Genomic DNA, 27158 nt, shown 5'->3' with positions numbered 1-27158 from the left:
ACGAACCCACGTTCCCTGCATAGGCAGGCGAACTCTGAACCACTGTGCCACCAGGGAAGCCCTCTTTTTAACTTAAATTGTGCTCCCCTAGCATCCCTTCTCATCCTGCCCCGGTTATAGGTGTTTTCAAGGGTTGGATGCCTAAACTGGAAAAAGAAGATGAGGCTTGGTGTAGACACTTAAAGGTGTAACTAAGGCAGAGAGGGACCTTGACTGATAAAGCTGGATTCTGAGGCTCACTTGCAATTTAGAAAACAAGCGTTTCTTTTTGCTTGGAATTTTTTTAAAAGGATGAAACACGTGAAAAAGCTGAAGCTCTGTTGAAGAAGCTTCATATTCAGTACCGGCGATCAGGCACGGAAGCTGTGCTCATAGCCCACAAGCTGAACACTGCAGAGTATTTAAGAATGATCGGAAAACCAGCACATCTCATTGTCAGTCTGTACGAACATCCCAGCATAAATCAAAGAATTCAGAATTCATCTAGCAAAGATTATCCTGGTGAGGGCAAAACCCTTTTTATCTTTTTGTCCAAGGAGACCTATCCTTTTGATTCCCAGGTATCTTGCATTGAAAACCTGAGGTTTTCTTTCTTTAATTCTTTGCCTTTAATATCTTAGATATTCACGCGGCTGCCAAAGAAATAGCTGAAGTCAATGAAATTAATTTGGAGAAAGTCTGGGACATGTTGTTGGAAAAATGGCTGTGCCCATCTGCGAAACCTGGTGAAGTAAGTGCTTGTTCTGAGCATGTCTGTTGTTGAGTATGAGCTGATGGCTTCTTCTCAAAGGCTAATTATTTGTCTTGCAATGATACGACTTCTAATTAGGAGCACAGAATGTTAGAAGGAGCATTCGAGCATTTTAATGCCTTCTGTTGTCCGATGAGTTTCAGTGGGGTTGTTTACATTTTCTTTTCCTTTAAATGTTGTTTTGCTGCTATTCTACCTTTTTTTTTTAACTTGGCAATGTTTTTTTTATTGAAGTATAGTTGATACATTCTGCCTTTTAATTGATGAATTAAATTAATTTCAGATGAATTCTTATATAAAAGAAGTGGCCTATTCTTAGACTCAGATTCATGTGATTATTTTATTTTTTTATTTTGAAATAATTTTAAAAGTACAGAAAAGTTGCAAGAATAGTATAAAAGAATTCCCTGTATACCCTTCGCCCAGATCTATCAGTTTTTAACATTTTGCCACATCTGCTTCATCACTCTCCCTATATTTACACATAACATTTTTCTGAACCATTTGAGAGTAAATTACATGTGTCATGCCCCTTTACCCCTTAAGAATTAAGTTTGTAGTTCGAAGACCAAGGATTTTCTCTTAACCACAGTATAATTATCAAAATCAGATAATTTAGTATTGATACAATATTGGTAAAATACATATATATATATTATGTATACCTGAATTTATGGTCCATGTTACAGTTTAACCAGTTGTGCCAATAATGTTCCTTACAGCAGTTTTCTCCTCTGGGACCAAAATCTAATCCAGGATTATGTGTTGCATTTATTTGTCATGTCTCTAATCTCTTTTACTCTAGAACAGCTCCATAACTTTTCTGTCTTTCATGACACTGACATTTTTGAACAGTTTAGGCCCGTTATTTTGCCCCTCAACTTGGGCTTGTCTGTGTCCTCATGATAAGATTGGAGTTACGCATTTTGGATAGAGTATTACCTGAGTGATTGTGTGTCTTGCCCAGGGTCTGACATCTGGGGGCTCACGATGTCTCTTTGCCCTAATAGGGATGTTAATTTAGCTAATTTGGTTATGCTGTTGTCCATTTCTGTACCACATAATTACTACGTTTCCTTTTATAATTATTAGGGGAGATGTTCTGAGACAGTGAAATATTCTGTTCTTCAGATTCCCCCCTGCACCGCACATGTGCCTTGATTTAGACTCTACTGATGATTCTTACCTGAATCTGTTTTATCTGTGACGGGACCTGGACATTTTTGAAGGGTGCAGGCCATTTGGTTTATAAAATGTCTCGTTCTGGGTTTACTGATGTTTCTCATGATTAGATTCAGGTTATGGATTCTTAGCAGCAGTACTCTATAGGGGATGTGTTCTCTTCAGATTTGAGAACACATAGCATCAGTTTTTTAGAAATAATATTAACATCTAAATTTATGATGGGATTCGGCAATCCAAATGCAGAATCTTCGGAATTGTTTCTTCTGAGTTTTCAGGCAGAATTTAATGAGGGAGATTCTATAATTCCTCTATCCACCTAGGCAGATATCCTTGGGGAAAAAAATCCATTTTTAAACAAATAGTATAACTAACATGACATTAGATTTTCAACTAGTTGTTTTTATATTACTTGGCGTTCACTTTAACAAGTATTTTTTGAGTATTTACCAAGAGCAAGGACTGTGTATCAGTGGAAACAGAGGACTTAGAAGCATATCCAGGCCACGTAGAATCTGTGTTTGACTCAAACCCACATGTTTTAACTTATGCATAAACCTGGAGCACTAAACTGAAAGCCCCTTGAGACCAGGAACTGTGTTTATACATATAGCACCTGATACATTTCTTTGTAAGTCCCCATAAATGTATACTGAATTAAGGGATAAAATTCATGGAGTCCTTTCTTTTTAAAAATTACCCAATGAATGTAAGCTCCAGGAGGACAGGAATATTTGTTTTATTCACTCAGGCAAATGCCTGGTGCATGGTAAGTGCTCAGTACATATTTGTTGACTGAATGAATGTGAGTAATCCCATTTTTTAAAGCAAGAATCTTCTCATAAAGTAATGAATTACACTGTAATTCCCTGTCTGTAAATAAAAATTTTTTTATAAATCTTTTTTTTTTTTTTGCTGTCATCAAACATGGAGGTGCTGGGAGTTGAACCCAGGGCCTCATGTATGCTCAGCGTGCACTCTACCACTGAACTACACCTCCTCCTCTAAATATAATTTTGTATATTGGGCTTTTTCATCTAATAGACTTTCATAAGCTTATACAGTCAACCAACTTTCTTCAATTTTTAACTTTTTTTCTTTCACTTTTTCAAAGACACCATCAGAATTATTTGAACTTCAGGAAGATGAAGCACTACGAAGGTATTCTTCCTGTACTTATGTTTGTCTACATCCTGTTGCCTAGTAGGAATCTTACCAATGAATGTGTTAGACATTGGACTTTCTTGGTATAACTTGGATCAGAACCTCTGAGAAGAATCAGTTCATTGATATATGGCTGTGAGTGTGTTAAGTATCTCCAGTGGAATAAATAAAAAACAACCAAGATCCAGAGTTTCTGAACCCTCAGTGAGTTCCTACTAGAACACCTTTAGCAGAGAATGTACATTGAGCAAAGGAAAACTCTTCTGTAGCTAGGACTCTGCCCCAGACCCCTGTGTATTCTCTCTCCCTGGGGAGCTAGGCTGGTTCAGATATAGGCCACCAGGATTTCTTTTTCCCTTCTAACCTAAGACTGAGACCTAGAAAGGCACATTGGTATTGCGTACTGTGCTAAGTCTGACTAGTCATGGCTTGCTCTCTTGAGAAGACTATATCTGTGCTCAAATCAGAAAATGTGGTAATCTATTAATGATGCTTGGCATAGGCATGGGAAAGGGAGTGGTAGCATGCATCCCAGCTTTTTGCCATTCTGGTCTGGACCCAAGTAGCTCAGCTCACTCATGAAGCCCTACACCCTACATTGGCCCTGGAGATCTGATGGTGAGAGAGGATGTGGAAAGATAAACACTGGAAAAGAATTTTTCCTGGTTTTGGGAGAACTGGCCTAGTATCCCCTCCATGCCCTTCTTTCCTCTGGTCACCCCTTCGTCCTTGCTTAGTCCTTTAAGGGCAGGGACACCTTTGTCTAAGCAAGAGGTAGCTCCTGGAACATCTGACTGAACCAGCCACCTGGACAGGCTTAGAGGGAAACAGTTCAGAGAGAGAGAGAGAGGGGGAGAGAGAGAGAGAGAGAGAGAGAGAGAACCCCAAGAAGGAGATCCCAAAGGGTACTTCATGCCAATTTCATAACTTCCTGCCTTTTCCCACTGGAATCTCCACCCGCCTCCCCTTCCAGTACACCTGATTGTCTTGCCCTTCTCTGGAGGGGGCCAGTCAGCCCTGAGTCCAGAGGTTAAAACGTGCCACTAACAAGGTCCTGTGAACTAAACCTGAAGTTTCCATGTGTAGTGTTCAATGTACTTTGCAGCTATGGTTAGTATGATTTGTATTAATTCCTTAACTAGAAAGAATATACGTTTTGGGAGGTTGACTAGCCATTTCATAGAGAGGACTGACGCTTGACATTTATTGTCTTTATTATCTTCTTTAGCTGTGAAGGAACTCAAGAAAAAATTAAGCACCCTTTAAAGGAGATAGCCCTTCAGGGCTGTGTTTGGGATGTCTAATGACTTTTTCTATGGAGAGTAAAACAGGTCTCTTGTTTTGCTAATCTCTCACTAAGTTAAAGTCTAAATGTAATTAACAATTTTTTTTCAGAGTCCTGTATCTCCTTCTGTCTCGTCCGGTTGATTATAGTTCAAGAATGCTGTTCATTTTTGCAACATCAGCTACAACTGTAAGCTCTACGAACTTAGTCAAAGCTCATCTTTACATCTAAGCTTAACATTTTTTCCTGCATATTTACCATTTACAAATGATTAAGATAATGCTCACTTCTGTACTTACTCAAAGTACGTCTTACTCTACAGATGAGGATTGTGGTATCTGCCGAGCTCCGTTTAGTGCTGGCTTCTGAAACATCCTGCTTGGCAAACTGAGTGGTGCAGCTGTTGACAATTCCCATGGGTTATCCACATTCACTGTTTTAATGCCCTGGTCCAGCTGCATCCCTAATACCAGAGGCCCCAACGAGCCAGCCTGAGAGAAGTCTCCACCCTGGTCTCCAGTCCCTGCCTGAGCTGTCACACCCCTTCCCCACTAAACTCTAGGGATAACTTTCCCTTATCCCTAAAGGCAACTCGATCTCCGGCCTTCAGGCTTTTACATATAGAAATGTTCTCTGAGGCAGTTGGAGCAGAGGGAGAGTAAAGGTGTAGATAGAAGGAAGAATGGGGAAAAGGCTGAGATGCTGATTGTATGTCTTTGACCGCAAGGGGGGAAAAATCCCTTCTTGCATATTAGTTTATCTGATAGTCATTCTTTCAAGTAAAAATGGTGTTCCATGAAAAGTGCCTGGTTCAGCTCACAGCTCAGTCATACAAGGGCTTTTCCCTGAAAAAACCCATTGCCTCGTGGTGTGCTTTACGAGTACCTCCTGTTTAGTCATGTAGAACATTAATGAATATGTTTTGATTAATTAATAGTAACACGTATTCAAGTGTGAACTCATAGTACTATATTCAGGAGTTGAGGTTTAATAAAATTAATTCTTATTGCTTCAAGAACCTTCTTAAGTGGACGTCTCTTGTTTGCAATACTGCAAATGTGAAGAATGTGGTGGCTGCCACAGCAGTTGGGTGTTCCTACCGTTCACCCACCAGTGCTTTTGCACCATCAGTGCAAATATTAACACAGTGTAAAAGGCAGGTATACCGTTATAGTATTATTACAAAAGTGGTTCTAACTATTTTCCTTCTCAAAGAGTGTAAGAAACCCTCCAACCCCCATGCAGGGGTCCATGGAACACACTTTAAGAACCACTGACTCCCTAAGGGCAGACATAGACTTTAATGTTTTAAAAACTGATGTGGCTCATGTTACCTAGATGGAACACTCAGTTATCCAACTACAGCACGCGGCACAGCTCTACAAACCTCTTTTGGTCTTACAGACGTTAGGTGTGCACCAGCTCACTTTCGCCCACAGAACGCGAGCCCTGCAGTGTCTCCTCTATTTGGCTGACAAGGAAACTGTAGAATCTCTCTTCAAAAAACCCATTGAAGAAGTGAAGTAAGTGGAAGTTTAAAAATCGTATTAATAGAAAACAGATTCTTTGGAAGCATAACTTTTAAGCCCCATAGTTCAGAAGAGCGCGTTAGAGGGGCCGTGTCAACGTGGTTCTGTTGCCTCGGGTGTCCTTGACGTTCTGGCAAAGGGGAAACAGGCCTTTAAGAACATCTTGTTTCCCTCGAGTCTTTGAGACATTTAGAAACTGAGTGTTTTCTTCATCTTGCTCAGATTGATTTCTTTTTATATATATATAAATTTATTTTATTTATTTATTTTTGGCTGCATTGGGTCTTTGTTGCTGTGCACGGGCTTTCTCTAGTTGCAGCGAGCGAAGGCTACTCTTCGTTGCAGTGTGCAGGCTTCTCATTGCAGTGGCTTCTCTTATTGTGGAGCATGGGCTCTAGGTGCGTGGACTTCAGTAGTTATGGCTCACAGGCTCAGTAGTTGTGGCACATAGGCTTTGTTGCTCCGCGGCATGTGGAATCTTCCCGGATCAGGGCTCAAACCTGTGTGCCCTGGATTGGCAGGCAGATTCTTAACCACTGCGCCACCAGGGAAGCCCCTCAAATTGATTTCTTTCTAATATTCCATGACTATATTTAGAAGCTTAAAATAGACATTTAACAACAAACTGTCCGATATTTCCAAGGGAAATTATTTTAAATGTAAATATGGTCAGTGAGGATGATTCCCATACATGCCTCTGTTTTCCAGATCTTATTTGAAATGTATAACTTTTCTGGCATCATTTGAGGCTCTGAATATCCCCATCACATATGAATTATTTTGCAACAGTCCTAAAGAAGGAATGATTAAAGGTCTATGGAAAAACCACAGCCACGAATCCATGGTATGTACACAGAGTCATCCGGCATTGGGGCCTCCATCTTCTCAGATGCTCTTGTGTTCACTCAGCTGCCTGCCACCACTCAGAGTTCTGAAAGACAGAACCAGAGAAACTCTTGGTTCCTGAACAGGTCTACTGCTCTGAGGGCTTCCTGACTTTCCTATCCTGGCAGGTGACAAGGCAACTTGGAAGTCCCCTTACCTCTCTCCCTGAAAGCCTAAGGCCTGAAGCCATCCCACCTACCCGAGGGAACACTTTTATAATCCCTCCCCAAGTCCTGCCTGTCCTCATCTAAACAGACTTCCCTGTGTAGGGAGTATTGTTTCTCTTCCTTCTAGTTACTGGTGGGAATGTAGTCTCTGAGGCAGTTGGAGCCCAGGGTGGGAAGGGTATGAGGCCAACAGGCAAACTGTTCTAGGACAGATGAAACAAAGCGGGGAGGAAGGGGAGTCTGAGATGCTGTGAGTCCATAGCGGCAAGAAAGAAAAAATATTTTTTTTTCTTTCCCTAGAGAGATGAGGGCCTTCACTGAAGTTAGGCAATAGACACACTTAGACTATAAGCATGTTTTGTCTTTAGCTGCCCCACCTTTTCAAAAGGTGGTTTGATTTACTGGTGTCTTGAAACAGTATGAATTTTTTTCTTTTGTCTGCTTCAGGCCGTAAGGTTGGTGACTGAGCTTTGTTTAGAATACAAAATCTATGACCTGCAGCTTTGGAATGGACTCTTGCAAAAGCTTCTTGGCTTCAGAATGGTAAGTAAGACTCAGTGCCCTAGACTGCAGTATATTTTAAAGATTTTGCACAGCATCTCCTAAACATTTTGCACTGATACTTGTTATTGAACAGATGGATGCTGAAAACATTTCACTCTCACTGGCTTCATGCCCAACTTAAAGAACTTGGCGTTAGGCCAGAGAAAGTGCAAACTCAAAACTGACATAAATTTCATTGGAAACAAATGGACGTTTCCCTGGCCTCTTTTGATGTTTGCGAATTTGTAAGTGACCTTCTCTGGTGGTCCTCACGGAAGATAAATTTTACTGATATTCTTGTGAAAGTTTAATTTTCACATTGGAATTTTCTGTTTGGGTGGTCTTCAGAACTTTTGTGTTTTATTTTTTCAGATTCCTTATCTAAGGAAGGTTTTAACAGCCATTTCTAGCATCTATTCTTTATGGCAGGTATGTAGTTTTCTAAAGTAAATTTTACAGAATTTAATCTTTATACTCACCAGCTAGTGCTGGATACACTGGATTAAGTGGTCAGCTCCTCAGTGAAGCTGCAGGATGCTGTTCCATTAAAGTGGTGCCTGGACCCAGAAAACTCAGCTTGGACATTGTCTCATCCACGACATCACTTCTCCCAGTTCTTCAGGCCTCAGGAATCACATCTTCATTTATGCCTTCAAAACACTTTGGCTCAATTATAACACTGGTCACGGTATAATTTATTTAAATCACACATTCGACTGCCCCTCTTGGACTTTGAGGACCCTTAAAGTCAAAGACCATGTCTTATTCATCCTTTCTAAATTTCATGTGTTGTTCACACACATTATATATATATATATATATATATATATATAAAATAGAAATATATAATTTATTCTTAGTTTAATAAATTAGAACATATGCTGAGTAAAACATGAAAATTTTTCTTTACCATTTCCCTTCATAATTATCTCCCCCGAAGTGACTACTGTTGACAATTTCTTATGTTTTCTTCTAGAGCTTTCCTATTATATAAGCAGGGGTGTGGGCGCGTATATGTGTGGGTGTGGGTGTTGTGTGTGTATGTCTTCATTTTGGTACATATAAATGCAATCACATTCTAGACAAAGTGTTTTTTTCCACATAACAATGTATCTTGGAGATTGTTTCACATCAGCACGTATAGATCTTTTTTTTTTATATATAATTCACACATAAAATTTACCCTTTTAAAGTGTACAGTTAGGTGGCTTTTAGTATATTCACAAAGTGTGTTACCAACACCACTATCTAATTCTAGAACATTTTCTTCACCCTGAAAATATACCCCATATCCATCACGGATCATTCATTCCTTCTTCCCCCCCTCCCTCTAGCCGCTGGTAACCACTAGTCTACTTACTGTCTCTGTGGATTTATCTCTTCTTCTGGGCATTTCATATCAATGGAGTCATACAATATGTGGCCTTTGTGCTTCTTTCACTTACCATAATGTTTTCAAGGTTCAGCTACATTATCGCATGTATCATACCTTTTTTTTTTTTTTTTTAATAAATTTATTTATTTATTTATTTTTGGCTTCATTGGGTCTTTGTTGCTTCACACAGGCTTTCTCTAGTTGCAACGAGCGGGGGCTACTCTTTGTTGTGGTGCGTGGGCTTCTCATTGCAGTGGCTTCTCTTGCTGCGGAGTACAGGCTCTAGGCACGCAAGCTTCAGTAGTTGTGGCACACTGGCTCAGTAGTTGTGGCTCGCGGGCTCTAGAGCACGGGCTCAGTAATTGTGGCGCACAGGCTTAGGTGCTCCGCGGCATGTGGGATCTTCCCAGACCAGGGCTCCAACCCATGTCCCCTGAATTGGCAGGCAGATTCTCAACCACTGAGCCACCAAGGAAGTCCCATATCTTTCCTTTTTATTGCTGAATAATGTTTCATCGTATGGATAGACCACAGTTTATTTATCCATTCATCAGTTGATGGATATTTGGGTTGGTTCCACTTTTTGATTATTATGAATAACGCTGCTCTATGAACATTGGTGTATAAGTGAACATATGTTTTTGTTTCTTTTGAGTGTGTACCTAGGAGTGGAATTATTGGGTCTTACAATAACTATGTTTAATCTTTTGAGGTATTTCTTTTTTTTTTTTTTTTTTTTTTGGTACGCGGGCCTCTCACTGCTGTGGCCTCTCCCGTTGTGGAGCACAGGCTCCGGATGCGTAGGCTCAGCGGCCATGGCTCACGGGGCCCAGCCGCTCCACAGCATGTGGGATCTTCCCGGACCGGGGCATGAACCTGTGTCCCCTGCATCGGCAGGCGGACTCCCAACCACTGCGCCACCAGGGAAGCCCTATTTCATGATTTTTAACTCTTAATTGTTCTCCAAAATGTGGAATAAAATGTATCATAAGTTATTTAACCACTCCTCCTGTTGATGGAAATTTATGTGTTGCCTTATTCATTTTTTGAAATTCGTTCTCTCCTTCCGCCTTTCCTATGGTCCTAGCACAATGTCTGGCACATACATAGACTTAGTATAAATTTTGTTTTCTGAATTGAGTTCTGACACTTTTTTCCCAAATGCAACAATAATGAATCGTGGAAGGATACATGGACCCCAATGTTCATAGCAACACTATATATTTACAGTAGCAAAGATACAGAAGCAATCTAAATGCCCATCAACAGATGAGTGGATAAAGAAGCTGTGGTGTAGATAGATAGATACAGTGGAATACTACCCAGCCATAAAAAAAAGAATACAATTTTGCCATTTGCAGTAACATGCTTAATGAAGTAAATCAGATAAAGACAAATACTGTAAGATATCACTTATATGCGGAATCTAAACAAGTAATACAAATGAGTGTGTATGTAAAACAGAAACAGACTCAGAGAAAACAAACAAGTGGTTACCAGAGGGAAGCGGGAAGTGGCAAATTAGGGATATGGGATGAAGAGATACAAACTACTACATATGAAACAGATAAGCAACAAGGATATAGTATATAGCACAAGGAATTATAGCCATTATCTTATAATAACTTTTAGTGGAGTATAATCTGTAAAAATACTGAATCACTTGCATATAATATTGTAAATCAACTATACTTCAATTTTTTCAAATATAAATAAATAAGGTATTTTGCAGAGCAAAATTAATAGTAATGAATCAGCCAGGATTATATGTTGATATCCTGAAATATACAGTTATGAAGGAAAATTCTCCTAAAATCTTAATGATCTAGAACTGGGAGATATCAACTTATAATTTTGGTCTTAACATCAAGAATATAAGCTCTAAGTGTATATAGTTCTGTGACTGCAAAATAAAGAGAGGTTCATAAGATCCCAGACATGAATTCTTTAATAAACTTGTTTCTGCAGGTTCCCTACTTCAGCAGAGCCTGGCAGCGCGTGGTTCAGATACCATTACTTTCAGGTATCTTTCTCTCCCCTCTCCCCGACACACTGACAGTAGCCTTTTATAGTTATGCATATAGACACATTATTGTTGCTTTTAATTTTCAGCCTCTTGTCCTTTAAGCCCCAGTCAGCTGTCAGATTGTTGTGAGAGTCTCATCGCTGTCCTAGAGTAAGTAAAATATTTGTTTTCCTACCCCCCAAAATCAGATTTGTTGCTTATAAAATTCCTTTCTAATAAACGTTCCTATGAGTAATTCCTTTTTGGGGGGAAGTTAAGCATACCACTTGATTTGAAAATAAAGTATCTCTATTATTTTTACAATGTCTACTTTCCACATGCAGGGCAACTAGTGAACTTATATTCAACCTGCATTCCCTAAACTTTGTACCCAGTTTTAATGTGAGTATAGAGCACCTTTTGTGACTACTGTAAATCATACAGTGTTGTCTCATGGATTTTGAGTCTTCTAAGTATTCGTCTTTAGCCATGTATGGACTTTCAGCCACAATTATAGCTGCAGTCAGGAGTCTGTGTTCCTGTAGATCAAGTCTTTTATTTCACGAAGGATGTCATAAAAGGCTCAAACTACTCATTACTAGGCATACGTTATGCACCAGCATTTTAATGTTTAAAATTACTGAAACCATAAACAGGTAACCACTGTGGAAAACTAGGAAGGCCAGTAAAATCTAGTGAATATGACAGGTTATTAACTAATTACCGTGCTCTCTTGAAGATGTCCAGTTTCAGATGATCTTGACCTGATCAGAGTGGCCAGGCAGTATGTCCAGTTAGAGCTTCCGGCTTTTGCATTAGCCTGTCTAATGCTCATGCCCCACTCGGAAAAAAGGCACCAGGAAATAAAGGTATTTTGCAAATTGTTCCTCCGGGGCTGCCAAGGGTGTGGAAGGTCTCATGCTGCATGTCTCCTGCAAAAGGTTCCACTTTCTTTTCACCAAACCTGTAAAGCATGAGTGGGGTGGAAGGTTTGTGTGGGGGTCTGGTGGGAGGCAAGACAGAGACAGATGAAGGTTTGTCTGAGGGATGCCCGAAGAGGAGTTTGCACCTTATTCTTTATCAGTGGGGAACAGTGAATTTTCCTGCCAGAATAAAGTGAAATGATCAGGCAGTATTTTTGAAGGAATAATCCACGTGGGCCTGATCAGAGGAGAGAGGGGGCGAGAAGTGAAACTCTTGGGAATCATTGCATTTGAATAGGAATTATCCAACAATCTTGTGGCTAGGCAGGGGAAGCCTGAGGGGATAAGTACCCAAAGCAGGGTGGTAGCAACGAAAATGAGCTAGGTGGGAAAGATGCAGCTTTACTTGGTGATTAGATGTGGGAAATAAAAGAGAGTAGAGTCAGGTTGTGTGTGGGTGTCTAACAAAGGCACCACGAGCATTCTGAGGATAGAACTTTTAAAAATAACTCCCATCCCCTTTATACTATAGAATAAATAGAACAAAGCATTTGGAAATGTTTTACAATTATTTCCCCACGGGTAGAGAAGCCAGTACATAGAGATCTATATAAATGAGCACACATAATTTTTATTTCTCACTTGCTCTGTTTGTTGCATTTTTTCAGAGCCATCTGTGCCTCTCTTTGACTTTGTTCCTTTTTGACTTCTTAAACTCATCCATTGATGCTTTTTCAGAGTTTTAGTATTTAAATAGATTCCTTTTGGCACTTAGAATGACAAAATGCTTATTAAGCAACTCTTTGCTGTTGGAATAGTTATTTGTAAAATGCTTTTTTTCCTTATTTCAATAATTTTGTTGTTGTTGATAGAGGTGGTTTTTTTGCTGTAGTAGATATGCTTTATGATATTTCAAATTTAAAAATGAAAACCTTCCAGGTTTGACAGAAATTAGTAGTAATTATACTTTTCCATTAATTATGTGTTGATTTTTTTTCTCTAGAATTTCCTGGGCTCCTGTGACCCTCAGATCATTTTACAGCAGTTAGAGGAACATATGAATACTGGCCAGCTGGCAGGGTTTTCACATCAAGTAAGAGGCAATTTCCTCTCCCTTTTGTTATGAAAAACTTGATATTAGAAGGCAATAAATTTTCCCCAAACCAAGATTAAGCTGAAAACCTACCATCTCGATCTGTTTGTTAATATATACAATTATTTGGCTTTCATTAAAGCCTCATTACATTTTTAAAAGGTAGGGACCCTGGCTGTCTTGTTTATTTAGTGCTCTACTCAGTGGAAAACCTGTAGCCTTCAATACTTGTCATTGTGAACAGTTTTCCTTGCAAAAAGTCCCAAAGTGCTTAACAACAACTTTTTATTTATTCACTGTATACTGAAATGGACCAAAGCAGTCCCCCCTGCCCACCCCCTCAAAGAGGAGACTTAGTCAGGATGCGATGATAATTTAACTCCTAATTGTCAGAAATGTTTTGGTATTGAATAAGATGACATGGCATCTAACACATTTTGCGTGCGATGATACCTGTCATTCTACAGGTTAGAAGTCTGGTCCTGAATAATATCATAGATAAGAAGGAGTTTGGGATTTTGGCAAAGACAAAATACTTCCCAGTGTTGAAATCACACATGATGAATACCAACAACATCACTGAACTAGTAAACTATTTGGCAAATGAGTTAAGGTAAGTTAATAAAATTTTTTAAAAAACAACTTAACGTAGAATTTCCTTAAAATTTATCTTTATTTTGGAGGAAGATATCAAATAATCGTAAAGCTATTTGATTGTAATTAAAGGCTCCAAATAATTAAGCTGTAGCATCACTACATTACACATACCTTGCTACTAACACATACTAAGAGGTTAGTTGTCTTGTAATCCAATCTCTTGGAACATGAACTTGGAATCAGACAATTAATAAGCTGCCTGACCTCCCAAAATAGTCCTGCTCTAAAACCCTACATGACAACTTTACTCCTTAGACACTTGACCAAAGAATCAATAGCTATATGTAACATAATTTTTGCTAAGCTTGGTTATCTAATTTTCCAGCACCCACAAGTTTAGAAATAGTGAGCTTCTTGGCATAGGGTTCGGAGGGGATTTGGAAAGTAAAAAGAAGGGAGAAATGGGCTGGCACAGAAGAAAGGGAAAGCTTAGTCAGGATTGAAATGTTTCTGGGTCCATCCCTACATTTGGTCTAACTGTGCTGATCCCTGGAGGTGTCACTTTCTCAGTGCCATGCCATGGATTTCTTTCTGCTTGTTTACCACTTGTGATCCAACCATAATTACAGGTTATCATTTATGAACAAGTAGTATTTTTTGAGGTAAAATTGATATATATAATCAACTCACATACTTCAAGTATGCCACTTGATAAATTTTGATATGTGTATACACCTGTGAAGCCATCACCACAGTGGACAGGGCAAACGTATTTATCACTCCCACATTTTCCTCATGCCCCTCTTCTTGTTGATTCCATAGTTTAGATGAAGCTTCCATCTTTATAACTGAATATTACAAGCATTGTGGGAAACCTGTGCCACCAGGAGCCACTCCCTGTGAAACTCTGAAGGTAAATCTGGCCCAGAGTTACTGGGTTCTAACCTGACACGATTTTTATTTCTAGGGTCTTAAAATTGAGCCAACCTGTTCTGGAGACAAATGTATTTTTATGCGTGACTGCATGTATTTTTATATTTCACTTTTTGTATGAGAGAGTCCCAGACCAGGAATCAAGAGGCCTAGGTTCCACTCTCGGGTTTATTTATTTAATTTTTTGGCCACACCGTGCGGCTTGAGGGATCTTAGTTCCCCAACCAGGGATTGAACCCTGGCCCACGGCAGTGAAAGGGCAGAGTCCTAACCACTGGACCGCCAGGGAACTCCCCGACAAACTAAATTTTAAAGGGCATTGATTAATGTTGTGCTGGAGTATCCATTGCTTTTATTACTTCTTCTTTAATTAGCTAAGACATATACGTTCACTATAGAAAAACAAAAGGAAATCTGGAAGAGCGGAACTTCCCTGGTGGTCCAGCAGTTGAGAATCCGCCTTCCAATGCAGGGGATGCCAGTTGGATCCCTGGTTGGAGAACTAAGATCCCACATACCACGGGGCAACTAAGGCCACACCACAGCTATGGAGCCTGTGCGCTCTGCAGCTCGCGTGCCACAACTACAGAGAAGCCTGTGCGCCATGACGAAAGATCCTGCATGCCACAACTAAGGCCCAATGCAGCCAAATAAATAAATAGTTAGATGGATAGATAGATAGTTTTTTTTAAAAAAGAAATCTGGAAGAGCAAAAATAATAATAACAAGAGAACTGATAACTTGAAATCTCAGAAACCAGAGATAAGATCATTGTTAACAATTTGGTGTATGTTCTTCCAAATGTTTTTGTGTATAAAATATGCACGTAAATCACTTTTATTCCTGTTCTGAACTTAAATATAAGGTAAAAATCTTAATTTTGATCACGTTTTGGTAGTTTTAGTGGACGTAATTAAGTTATTAGCGGTTTTTTTCTTCCCTTGGTCCAGATCAGTCACATTAAAATAAGCCTGCATTTTGTTAACATCCATTAATAACTTCCCTTCTCCACTTCCAGTCTGTTGTGCTCAATGGCATAAGATTACTTTTTTCAAAAAGGGAGAATATTGATTCAGGAGACAGATTTGTGGCCCTTAAAATGTATCTGTTTTTCTCCAATCATATCTGTCTAAAATGCAAAATAATCTCATACGTAGATTTTTAGCAATATAGTTAAGGGCTTAAGTTCTATAGTTTATCAAACCATTTTCTATTTAAAAAACTAAGTGACACTCATAAAAATGCTTCTGTGTTTCTTCCCATTTAGGTGTTTCTTAATGGATCATAGTAAATCATCAGAACCTTTTTCAAGAAGAATAAGAGGAAGTTTGGAATCTGTTATCAAATGACCTTATTTATTACTACAGTTTTTAAATTGTGCATTCTGTGTACAGTAGCTATTGTCAGATGTTCCTCGAGAAGTAATAACTAAGATGCTTAATAATAGCATAACTGTCTCATAAAGAACTCATGTTACAAATTAATAAATATTTTCTTTGCCAGTTACGTGTATAACTTGTAAAGACTATTAGTTTTTTGCACTCTGTATGAAGGAAAGTTTTTTGCTCCCCCCATAAGAAAAGCAACTACTTATATCCTGTTTCTTCCATCTATATAAATAAGAATGTCAGTCTTTTTAACATCATTCTAGTAAATATGTATATAATCTTTGCTGCAGAGCGTATCCGTCAGTGGCCAGCCAGAAATACAGAAACCACTCTAGCTAGTTGAAGCAGAGAAGGACTGAGTGTCAGGAATTGGTTACAAAGCTGTCAAGAGGACTGAAAGGCAAAAGGGAGATGAAGAGGGGCCGCTGGAGAAACTAAAGGGAAGGGGCTGTTCGCCTAACATCAGAAGCTGCTTTGAGACTTCCCTGGTGGTCCAGTGGTAAAGAATCCGCCTTCCAATGCAGGGGACGCAGGTTCGATCCCTGGTCAGGGGACTAAGATCCCACACGCCGCAGGGCAACTAAGGCTGCGTGCCGCAACTACAGAGCCTGAGTGCCACAACTACAGAGCCCATGTGCTCTGGAGCCTGTGTGCCAAAACTAGAGAAGAGAAAACCCGCACGCCACAATTAGAAGCCCGCAAGCTGCAGCAAAGAGCCAGCGCACCGCAACGAAAAGATCCTGCACGCCTCAACGAGGATCCTGTGTGCCGCAACTAAGACCCGATGCGGCCAAAAATAAAAATTAAATTAAATAAACAATTAATTAATTAAAAAAAGAGAAAAGGAAGCTGCTTTGCCTCGGAGCTCTGGCGCTGCTGTTCCGGAGGCTGAGCCTCCTCCCGCCGGCACTGCTGCCCACGCAGCGCTTGGTCACCCTTGGCTATAGTGCTGCCGCCTCCAGAAGGGAAAAGAGGCAGCGTTTTGCTTTCTCCAGCCTCCTGATTCTCGTGCCAGTGCCAAGAAATAGCAGGAATGAACAGAAGCCATCTGGCAAGGGGTCTGGGAGACACAGTCTGCAGGCTGTAAGCCCCCGGCAGGACAGGGCAGGATGGAAGCTGGCCTGCAAGGGCGGCGTGGAGTTGAGAGCCTGCAGCCGGGACCCAGCACACAGAAACGTCACTCACACCTCTATCCTGCCTGTGTAGTCTTTTGCTCTACGTGTGAATAAACTGAATTTGATAATACTAGAATTTGTTTGCCTTTGCCTGTTGAGAAAAATATTTCTGTACAGGAAACAATGTAATATGACTAAAAACATGGGTTTTGGATAAAAAACAAGCCTGGGTTTGACCTCTGGCTCTATCACCTACTAGCTGTGTGATCCTGGACAAGTTATATAACGTCTCAAAGCCTTAATCCCCTCGTTTGTAAACCTGCTACTTGCAGTAGGTTTAGATGGTCATCCACTTGCTCTCTTCTGGAAATTTACATCAGTATTTTCCACAAACCTTTTTCCTTATTTGGAGTTATTTCCTTAAGATACATTCTCAGGAACAGATTCACCAGATCAAAGGGAATAAAGGATTTTTTTTTTTTTTTTGACCATGCCGAGTGGCTTGCGGGCTCTTAGTTCCCTAACCTGTGATTGAACCCGTGCCCTCTGCAGTGGAAGCTCAGAGCCCTAACCACTGGACTGCCAGGGAAGTCTCAGAAGGACATTTTAAAGACTGGATGCAAATTGCCAAACTGCATGCATTTCAAAAGGTCTTCTTCACAAAAGCCTATTCCTACCAGAAACATGAATGTCTGCTTTACTGTATCCTCCCCAACATTGGGTGATCATACTCTTTTTTTTTTTTTTTTTTCATTTATTTACTTTTGGCTGCATTGGGTCTTCGTTGCTGCGCGCAGGCTTTCTCTAGTTGCGGCGAGCAGGGGGCTACTCTTCGTTGCAGTGCATGGGCTTCTCATTGTGGTGATTTCTCTTCTTGCAGAGCACAGGCTCTAGGCGCATGGGCTTCAGCAGTTGTGGCACATGGGCTTAGTTGCTCTGCAGCATGTGGGATCTTCCCGGACCAGGGATCGAACCCGTGTCCCCTGCATTGGCAGGTGGATTCTTCTTAACCACTGCATCACCAGGGAAGTCCTGGCAATCATACTTTTTAAAACTTTTTGTTAATTTGATAGGTGAAAATAGTGTCTCAGTATTTACATTTGTATTTCTTTAATATCTATGTGATTGAACCTTAAGAAAACTGTAATTATAAGCCTGAGATCACGAGTAGAGCCTGTGATGGTATTCTTGGGCATAAATGTGCAAGGAATGAAAGGGTCAAGTGGTGGCACTAGAACGTAACAAATGGAAATGAACGTTCCGGCTTCATGGACTCAAGCTGCGCTAAAAAAGGAGTTCTTTCCCAGTCTTAACTGGTTTCATTGTTCAGAATAAAGCTCTGGATGTTAACTAGATTTATTGTGGTGACCATTTCATTGTATATACAAATATTGACTCATTATGTTGTACACCTGAAACTAATGTTATATGTCAATTATCCCTCAAAATAAAATAATTCTAGATTAGGAAAATTTATCAAATAAATTGGTGGAAGATTAACAGACATGCACAGTTCTGATAGGTAACGGGTTAGCTTTTGATATGCCAAAGAAGTAGCTTTATGGAATATAAATATATTTGAATTTAAGTTCAGATACATAATTCGTGCCCCGGTCTGGGAGGATCCCACATGCCGCGGAGCGGCTGGGCCCGTGAGCCATGGCCGCTGAGCCTGCGCATCCGGAGCCTGTGCTCCTCAACGGGAGAGGCCACGGCAGTGAGAGGCCCGCGTACTGCAAAAAAAAAAAAAAACAAAAGATTACCAGGGCCTCCCTTGTGGCATAGTGGTTAAAAATCTGCCTTCCAATGCAGGGGACACGGGTTCGAGCCCTGGTCCAGGAAGACCCCACATGCCAGGGAGCAACTGAGCCCGTGCGCCACAACTACTGAGCTTGTGCTCTAGAGCCCAAGAGCCACAAATACTGAAACCCACGTGCCACAACTACTGAAGCTCACACGCCTAGAGCCCGTGTTCTGCAACAAGAGAAGCCACCACAATGAGAAGCCCACGCACTGCAACGAAGAGCAGCCCCCGTTTGCTGCAACTAGAGAAAGCCGACACGCAGCAACGAAGACCCAATGTGCCAAAAATAAATAAAAAATAAAAAATTTTTTAAAAATTAATGATGACTAGATGACTTGAAATGATCAAAAATATAGTTCTATAAGATCAATGATTGTAATAGTGTAGCTCTAGATATGGGAAGAAGCAACAGGAAGGAACCATTTCCTGGACCATAACAGGCCAGTAAGACAGGTGGTCCAGAGACCTTTGGTTACAGTTAACAGAGCCTAGGCCAGTAATAGCACACTGAGTGGCCCATCAACAAAATCCCCACCTGATCTGGGAATGCACATTCCTAGTGCCATGAGACAAATTGGTCACGAAATGCCTCCCAAACCTTGGTTGCAATTAAGACTGAAAGGAAGGGGTTGTAAAATAAAGAATGTTGCCCACCATCCGGTTCTACGGGAATCTAGTCATTAGTTGCTGTAGTCACTGACCTACACCTCCTGAAAGGATGGAGATGAGTCACTTTGTGCTCTGGGAAAACTGGCAGAACTGGTCCCCAAATATTTTCAGGAGAGGATTTTGTGAACCCAGTTTCTTGCCTCTTCCCATACTTAGAAAAGCACTAAAACCACTAAGATGTCTCTCCCTGGTGAGTAGCAGCAACCTTCTATCAAGATGTGTGCTTGATTGCACACACCCTTCCCCAAAATCACATCTATACTAACCTCCCCCCTTACCTCTTGGGAGCAGTCCTCAGAGCTCTCTGAGACACTCTCCCGACTTATAATCCTCAGATTGGCTCAAGTAAAATTTTTCATTTCTTTTTTAGATTGACTATTGATTAATTTTTTTTGTCAACACTCTCTAGGAAGATTTTCTATAAAAATGTTCTCCTCTCCGTACATCTACCCAAAAAAGGCAACCCCTGTGGAGGGTCACTTTTTTTTTTTTTTTCGATACGTGGGCTTCTCACTGTTGTAGCCTCTCCCGTTGCGGAACACAGGCTCCGGGCACGCAGGCTCAGCGGCCATGGCTCACAGGCCCAGCCTCTCCGCGGCATGTGGCATCTTCCCGGACCAGGGCACGAACCCGTGTCCCCTGCATCGGCAGGCAGACTCTCAACCACTGCGCCACCAGGGAAGCCCAAGGGTCACATTTTTTAAAGCACAGGATTTAAAAGGTGGATCTGTTATAGCTCAGTGCTACCTGCCCATCCATACCATGGCTTAAAATTGGATCCAGCCCACCTACCTTTCTGGCCTCAGTTCCTACCACTCTCCCCTTTTCTCTGGCCAGTGTCTCCCCATCCCAGTCACTTGCTAGGGCATGAACGTATGTACTTCCTTCACAAAACTGTTCAAAATGATCTTTGTCGCCTTCTTTATTGATTGTCTCACCATTCATTATTTTGTCCCCATACCTTAGAGCCATGCCTCATGTAGTAGGCTCTTAATATATATGTATGAGATAAATGAATTTTGGCTACCCATTTTTCAGGGTAAATTTCCTTCCTCGAATGTTTCATGGTCACATGAACAAATGAAGGAACCTCATTATACATAACCAAAAAAAAAAAAAAAAAGGGAGGAATTTAGCAACAATTAAATAACTAAGGCATTACATTTAATTTGCATGACTCATGCACAGTCTTTCATCATCTCTGACTTTCCATGAGGTGGCTCAATGGCCATTCCTTTGACTAGTTGGAGTAGAGAATTTAATTAGTGAGGCGCTGCTTGCCCTTCCCGAGGATGGAAAAGGTGGTCTAACAACATGTAGGATATTCAGTCTTCTTTCTTCTGTTTCTTCTGGGGCCCAGAAATTTGGAATCTACTTGCTGTGCTTATGTAAACACATTGGATCCCTCTCTTGGGTAGTTTTTGACAAGTTTTCTTTAAGTAAGAGAATAAGACTGAATAGTTTGGTGATCACATCCCTCCAGGGGGGAGTAGCTAAGCAAGCATACATAGGTGCTTAAGATAACCAACGTGTTCCTTTTTTGTTGAATGTTGGTGCCCTAGGTATAATAGACTACTGCTCCTCCACCGAAGTTTTTTATTGCATGTCCTTCAGTAAAAAATTCTGAATATATACTCCCAATGTATATTCTTTTAGTAGAGATTTTGAAAAGAAGAAATAGGAACTATATTCAATATCTTGTAATAACCTACAATGGAAAAGAAGCTGTACACCTGAAATTAACACAGTATTATAAATCAAATATAGTTAAGTTTTTAAAAAGAGGAAATAAAAAATAGAGATGCTAATACTTTCTTCCTATATCCAATGGATTGTCCTGTGCACACCATTTTGGAAACTACTGGGATAGACGACTTTACTTTGCAATACTCTTTTTGATTGATTGATTGATTTTGGTTGTGCGGGGTCCCAGTTGCAGCATGCAGGATCTTAGTTGTGGTATTTGGGATAAAGTTCTCTGACCAGGGATCGAACCTGGGCCGCCTGCATTGGGAGCGCAGAGTCTTACCCACTGGACCACCCGGGAAGTCCCTACTTTGCAATACTCTTAATACTGAGGTATAATTTACATCCAATAAAGCACATAAATCTTAAGTTCAGGGGCTTCTCTGGTGGTGCAGTGGTTAAGAACCTGCCTGCCAATACAGGGCACACGGGTTCAAGCCCTGGTCCAGGAAGATCCCACATGCCGCGGAGCAACTAAGCCCGCGTGCCACAACTACTGAAGCCCACATGCCTAGAGCCTGTGCTCCGCAACAAGAGAAGCCACCACAATGAGAAGCCCGTGCAACGCAACAAAGAGTAGCCCCCTCTCACCACAACTAGAGAAAGCCTGCGTGCAGCAATGAAGACACAACGCAGCCAAAAATAAATAAATAAATTTATTTAAAAAAAAAAAAAAAATATATATATATATATATATATATATATAGCCAAACAATCTTGCCACAGTGGTTGTACCGTCTACACTCCCACCAGCGAGAGAGAGATTGCTCCACATCCTTGACAACACTTGGAATCATCAGTCATTTTAATTTAATTTTATTATTTTTTAAATTTATTTTTATTTTTTAAAATGTTTATTGGAGTACAGTTGATTTACAGTGTTGTGTTAGTTTCAGGTGTACAGCAAAGTGATTCAATTATACATATACATATATTGATTCTTTTTCAGATTCTTTTCTCATATAGGTTATCACAGAATATTGAGTATAATTCCCTGAGCTATACAGGAGGTCCTTATTGGTTATCTATCATATATAATAATGTACGTATGTTAATCTCAAGCTCCTGATTTATCCCTCCCATCCACGTTTCCCCTTTGGTAATCATAAGTTTTCTTTTGATATCTGTAAGTCTGTTTCTGTTTTATAAATAAGCTCATTTGTATCATTTTTTTAAAAATTAGATTAGGGGCTTCCCTGGTGGCACAGTGCTTGAGGGTCCGCCTGCCAATGCAGGGGACACGGGTTCATGCCCCGGTCCGGGAAGATCCCACATGCCGTGGAGCAGCTGGGCCCGTGAGCCATGGCCGCTGAGCCTGTGTGTCCAGAGCCTGCGCTCTGCAACGGGAGAGGCCACAACAGTGAGAGGCCCGCGTACCGCAAAAAAAAAAAAAAAAAAAAAATTAGATTCCACATATGAGGGATACCATATATTTGTCTTTTGTCTGACACTCCATTTAGTATGATAATCACTAGGTCCATCCATGTTGCTGCAAATGGCATTATTTCATTCTTTTTTATGGCTGAGTAATATTCCATGGTATGTATGTACCACATCTTTTTTATCCATTCCTCTGTAGATGGACATTTAGGTTGCTTCCATGTGTTGGCTGTTGTAAATAGTGCTGCAATGAACACTGGGGTGCATGTATATCAGCCCTTTTAATTTTAGCCATCCTAGTGGGAGACCTTACAATACTCTTGATGAAGGGGAAAAAATGCCAGGACAAACATCTTGTCTTCCATTCTGGCTTATCTCCCCTCCCTTTTCCACTTGAGATTTGTGGATGAGTTAAATCCACAGTGTATCTGCATATCTCAGAGTCGAGTGGCCGTCACACTATATGATCTTAACCAGGATGCACAGCAAGATTCTAAATCTTAACTCAACAACAGCTAAGTCTTACCATAAACTTTACAAACAATTAGAGAGCTACAAAGTGTTTTTTTTTTCTTTCTGGCACTCTTTACATATTCAAAAGCAACCAGAAAACAAGAACTTGTGCTTCTAGAACAACCAAGGCTGAATGTTTTCTAAAGGAAATAAAGAAATTTCTAGAGCAATTTCTCTTTTTGAACTCTCCTTCCAACATCCATAAGACCAACGAATACAACCTCTAAACTGACTTTCCCTTGGTAAGTAATCCTACAGCTTAAACAAAAAAAGGTTTTATTGAGATATAGTTCACACACCATAAAATTCACATATTTAAAGTATACTATTCAATAGTTTTGAGAATATTCACAAATATAAATTTATTTATTTATTTAATTTTGGCTGCCTCAGGTCTTTGTTGCTGCACGTGGGCTTTCTCTAGTTGTGGCGAGTGGGGTTTACTCTTTGTTGCGGTGCGCAGGCTTCTCATTGCAGTGGCTTCTCTTGTTGCAGGGCAGGGGCTCTAGCACGCAGGCTTCAGTAGTTGTGGCACGTGGGCTCTAGAGTGCAGGCTCAGTAGTTGTGGCGCACGGGCTTAGTTGCTCTGCGGCATGTGGGATCTTCCTAGACCAGGGCTCGAGCCCGTGTCCCCTGCATTGGCAGGCGGATTCTTAACCACTGCACCACCAGGGAAGTCCCCACAGTCAATTTTAGAACATTTCCATCACCTCTAAAAGAAACCCCATACCTTTTAGCTATCATCCCCCTATTCCCCCTCCCCACCCCCCCACAAGCAACCACTAATATACTCTCTGTCTCTATGGAATTGCCTATTCTGGACATTTCCTGTAAATGGAATTATACAGTATGTGGTCTTTAGTGACCACGAGGTTCATCCATGTTGTGGCATGTATCGGTACTTCATTCCTTTTCATGGTGGAATAATATTCCATGGCATAGATAGACCACATTTTGCTTATCCATTGATGGAAATTTGTGCTGTTTCCACCTTTTGGCTATTATAAATAATATTGTTATGTCCTATAGCGCTTTTTTTTTGTGGTACGCAGGCTTCTCACTGTTGTGGCCTCTCCCGTTGCGGAGCACAGGCTCCAGACAGGCAGGCTCAGCAGCCATGGCTCATGTGCCCAGCTGCTCAACGGCATGTGGGATCTTCCCGGACCGGGGCACGAACCCGTGTCCCCTACATCGGCAGGCAGATTCTCAACACACTGCGCCACCAGGGAAGCCCTGTCGTATAGCTTTTTAACCACCTTGATACTTTGAGGGGTTTTTATTATTTTCTATATGTATACATATTGGCTTACTCATTCTTAAGATATCAGTTAAGACTCTATGATCAGAGTTTTTCCACTCCCTGTCTTGTCTCTGGGAGCGATTCTCTGCACACACCATATGCTGTTTCAAGTCTTTGCTCCCATTCTCTCTTTGCCTAGTTAACTCCCACTCATTCTTTATTACATGACATTTACTCAGTATCCAAGTTCCTTGAATTACTTAAGAGAATATCTTATTTATATGACTATGCATGTACATATGAAGTGTTAAGATAGTCCTTGCATTCAAAGAAATAATATGATGAATCAGGAGAAATGGCATGATCTCAAAACCAGGATTCTTGTCAACTTATTTTTTCCAGTGTTCTTTATATAGACTTGATTTTTTTTTTTTTTTTGACTTGATTTTTTAAGTCTGAAAGGATGTTACTCATAACCCATACTATATTTCATACCTCAAAAGAAGAAGTGGTAATTTACAAACTTTCTTCCTCTTCTTCCCACCCCATAATATCGCATGCCCTGTAGTTGATGATGTTTTTGGTCACATGGAGCCAGAATATCTAGGAAAACTTTTGTCATCAAATGATATGAATGCATATGCTGGTGTTTCAATCTCTTTCTTTCTAAGATGACTCTTAACCAACCACAGTATACAACACTGATGGTAATAGTTGAATCATTCATAAGTTTGCCATGTAAAAATAAGAATTCTGGGGCTTCCCTGGTGGCGCAGTGGTTGAGAATCCGCCTGCTAATGCAGGGGACACGGGTTCGAGCCCTGGTCTGGGAAGATCCCACATGCCACGGAGCAACTGGGCCCGTGAGCCACAACTACTGAGCCTGCGCATCTGGAGCCTGTGCTCCGCAACGAGAGAGGCCACGACAGTGAGAGGCCTGTGCACCGTGATGAAGAGTGGCCCCCGCTCGCCGCAACTAGAGAAAGCCCTTGCACAGAAATGAAGACTCGACACAGCCATAAATTAATTAATTAATTAATTAATTTTTAAAAATGTTAATGTAGACATAAATGAAACAGTTGATAAACTGCACTTCACCAAAATTAAAAAATAATAATAAGAAGAAGAATTCTGAGGAATTCCCTGGCGGTCCAGTGGTTAAGACTCCACGCTCTCACTGACAAGGGCCTGGGTTCAATCCCTGGTCAGGGAACTCAAATCCCACAAGCCATGCAGCATGGCCAAAAAGAAAAAAGAAAAAAAGAATTCTGCATTCTGCATGCTGATATATTAGTGGGTGACCTTTTCTCAGAAAGTTCCATGCTTTTGGTTCAAACAAGTTTACTGGTGGGATTTTTCTATATTTTCATTTTTATTTCTGGGCTTAGCGAGAGTGAAAAGAAAATGTAAGTGGTGAGGGTTGTATGGAAGAGTGAAAGAGGAGCTCTTAAGAGGGAAAGAGAAAGAACCAGAAGGATGAAAGCCAGTGACGAAGTTATGCTATCACATCATCTTCATCCAACCTCCTTGGTTAGGTCTCTTGAAAGGCAGTGGGAGAAAACTCAAGTTTCTCTTCTATTTGCCCCAAATATCTCTGTATTCATTTTCTAGGGCTGCCATAACAAATGACCACTAACTGGGTGCTTTAAAACATCGGAAACTTATTCTCCCACGGTTCTGGAGGCCAGAAGTCCAAAATTAAGGTGTCAGCAGGACCACATTCCCTCCAAAGTCTCTAATGGAAAATCCTTCCTTACCTCTTCCAGCTTTTGGTGGTGCCAGGTGTTCCTTGGCTTGTGACAGCATCACTCCAGTCTCTATCTCCATCAACACATGGCCCACTCCGTGTGTCTCTCTGTCCTTTTCTGTCTTTTATTTATTTATTTATTATTTATTTATTTATAGCAACTCTGTGCGGCTTGTGGGGTCTTTACTTCTCCAACTGGGCCTGGCAGTGAAAGCACCAAGTCCTAACCATTGGACCGCCAGGGAATTCCCCTTTTCTGTCTCTTATAAGGACACTTGTCATTGGATTTAGGGCCCACCCTAATCCTGTAGGATCTCATTTTAATCCTTACCTTAATTACATCTGCAAAGACAGTATTCCCCAGTAAGGTCACATTCTGAGGTTCCAGGTGGACGTGAATATTGTGGTTGGGGAGTAAGGGGGACACTTCAAACCACTCCAGCCTCCTGAAATTCTACTGCTTCTGCCTTTGGATAAAGTGTGTACTCCTTTAAGTGAGAGTGAGCTCTCTACTTTGCCACTGATAAGAAACAATCATTTTATACTTTTTTTTTTTATATACTTTTTTTTTTTTTTTTTGCCGCGCCTCACAGCTTGTGGGATCCTAGTTTCCTGACCAGGGATCGAACCCGGGCCCTCAACAGTGACAGCGTAGAGTCCTGACCAACTGGACCGCCAGAGAAGTCCCACAATCATCCTACAAATTTTTCTTTCAAATTTTTTTGGCTGCGCTGGGTCTTCATTGCTGCTTCTCTAGTTGCAGCAAGCGGGGCTGCTCTTCGTTGCGGTGCGTGGGCTTCTTACCGCGGTGGCTTCTCTTGCTGCGAAGCATGGGCTCTAGGCGCGCCGGCTTCAGTAGTTGTGGCACGTGGGCTCTAGAGCACAGGCTCAGTAGTTGTGGAGCACGGGCTTAATTGCTCTGTGGCACGTGGGATCTTCCTGGACCAGGGCTAGAACCCGTGTCCCCTGCATTGGCAGGCGGATTCTTAATCACTGCACCACGAGGGAAGCGCTCATCTTATAAGTTTAATTAAAGTAAACTAAGGTACAGAACAGTACGGAAATCGTCATGGATTTTCACAAAGACAATGTGTCTATGTAATAAACACCCAAATCAAGACACA

At 40.9% G+C, this 27158-nt stretch overlaps 1 protein-coding gene across 1 annotated transcript in view; it reads left to right on the top strand.

Moving 5' to 3' along the window:
- The window catches only part of KNTC1 (kinetochore associated 1), a 72548-nt gene extending 52156 nt beyond the window's left edge, over positions 1-20392 (top strand). Inside the window, exons 50-64 of the mRNA XM_022598091.2 lie at positions 291-501; positions 621-730; positions 3048-3094; positions 4493-4571; positions 5787-5905; positions 6620-6755; positions 7411-7506; positions 7879-7935; positions 10850-10904; positions 10994-11057; positions 11626-11755; positions 12813-12902; positions 13370-13515; positions 14322-14412; positions 15700-20392. Of these exons, the coding sequence (XP_022453799.2) occupies positions 291-501; positions 621-730; positions 3048-3094; positions 4493-4571; positions 5787-5905; positions 6620-6755; positions 7411-7506; positions 7879-7935; positions 10850-10904; positions 10994-11057; positions 11626-11755; positions 12813-12902; positions 13370-13515; positions 14322-14412; positions 15700-15720 (1452 nt within the window). The 3' untranslated portion in view covers positions 15721-20392. The remainder of the gene's footprint in view (positions 1-290; positions 502-620; positions 731-3047; positions 3095-4492; positions 4572-5786; positions 5906-6619; positions 6756-7410; positions 7507-7878; positions 7936-10849; positions 10905-10993; positions 11058-11625; positions 11756-12812; positions 12903-13369; positions 13516-14321; positions 14413-15699) is intronic.
- Positions 20393-27158: the final 6766 nt, after the last annotated feature.

This window comes from Delphinapterus leucas, chromosome 14 (genome assembly GCF_059928025.1).
Source record: "Delphinapterus leucas isolate spDelLeu-1000000601 "Yukka" chromosome 14, BTC_Dleu_Yukka2, whole genome shotgun sequence".
In the NCBI taxonomy this organism is placed as follows: Eukaryota; Metazoa; Chordata; class Mammalia; order Artiodactyla; family Monodontidae; genus Delphinapterus; species Delphinapterus leucas.
The sequence above is the reverse complement of the archived record's forward strand: the minus strand, read 5'-3'. Positions and strand labels throughout refer to the sequence as shown.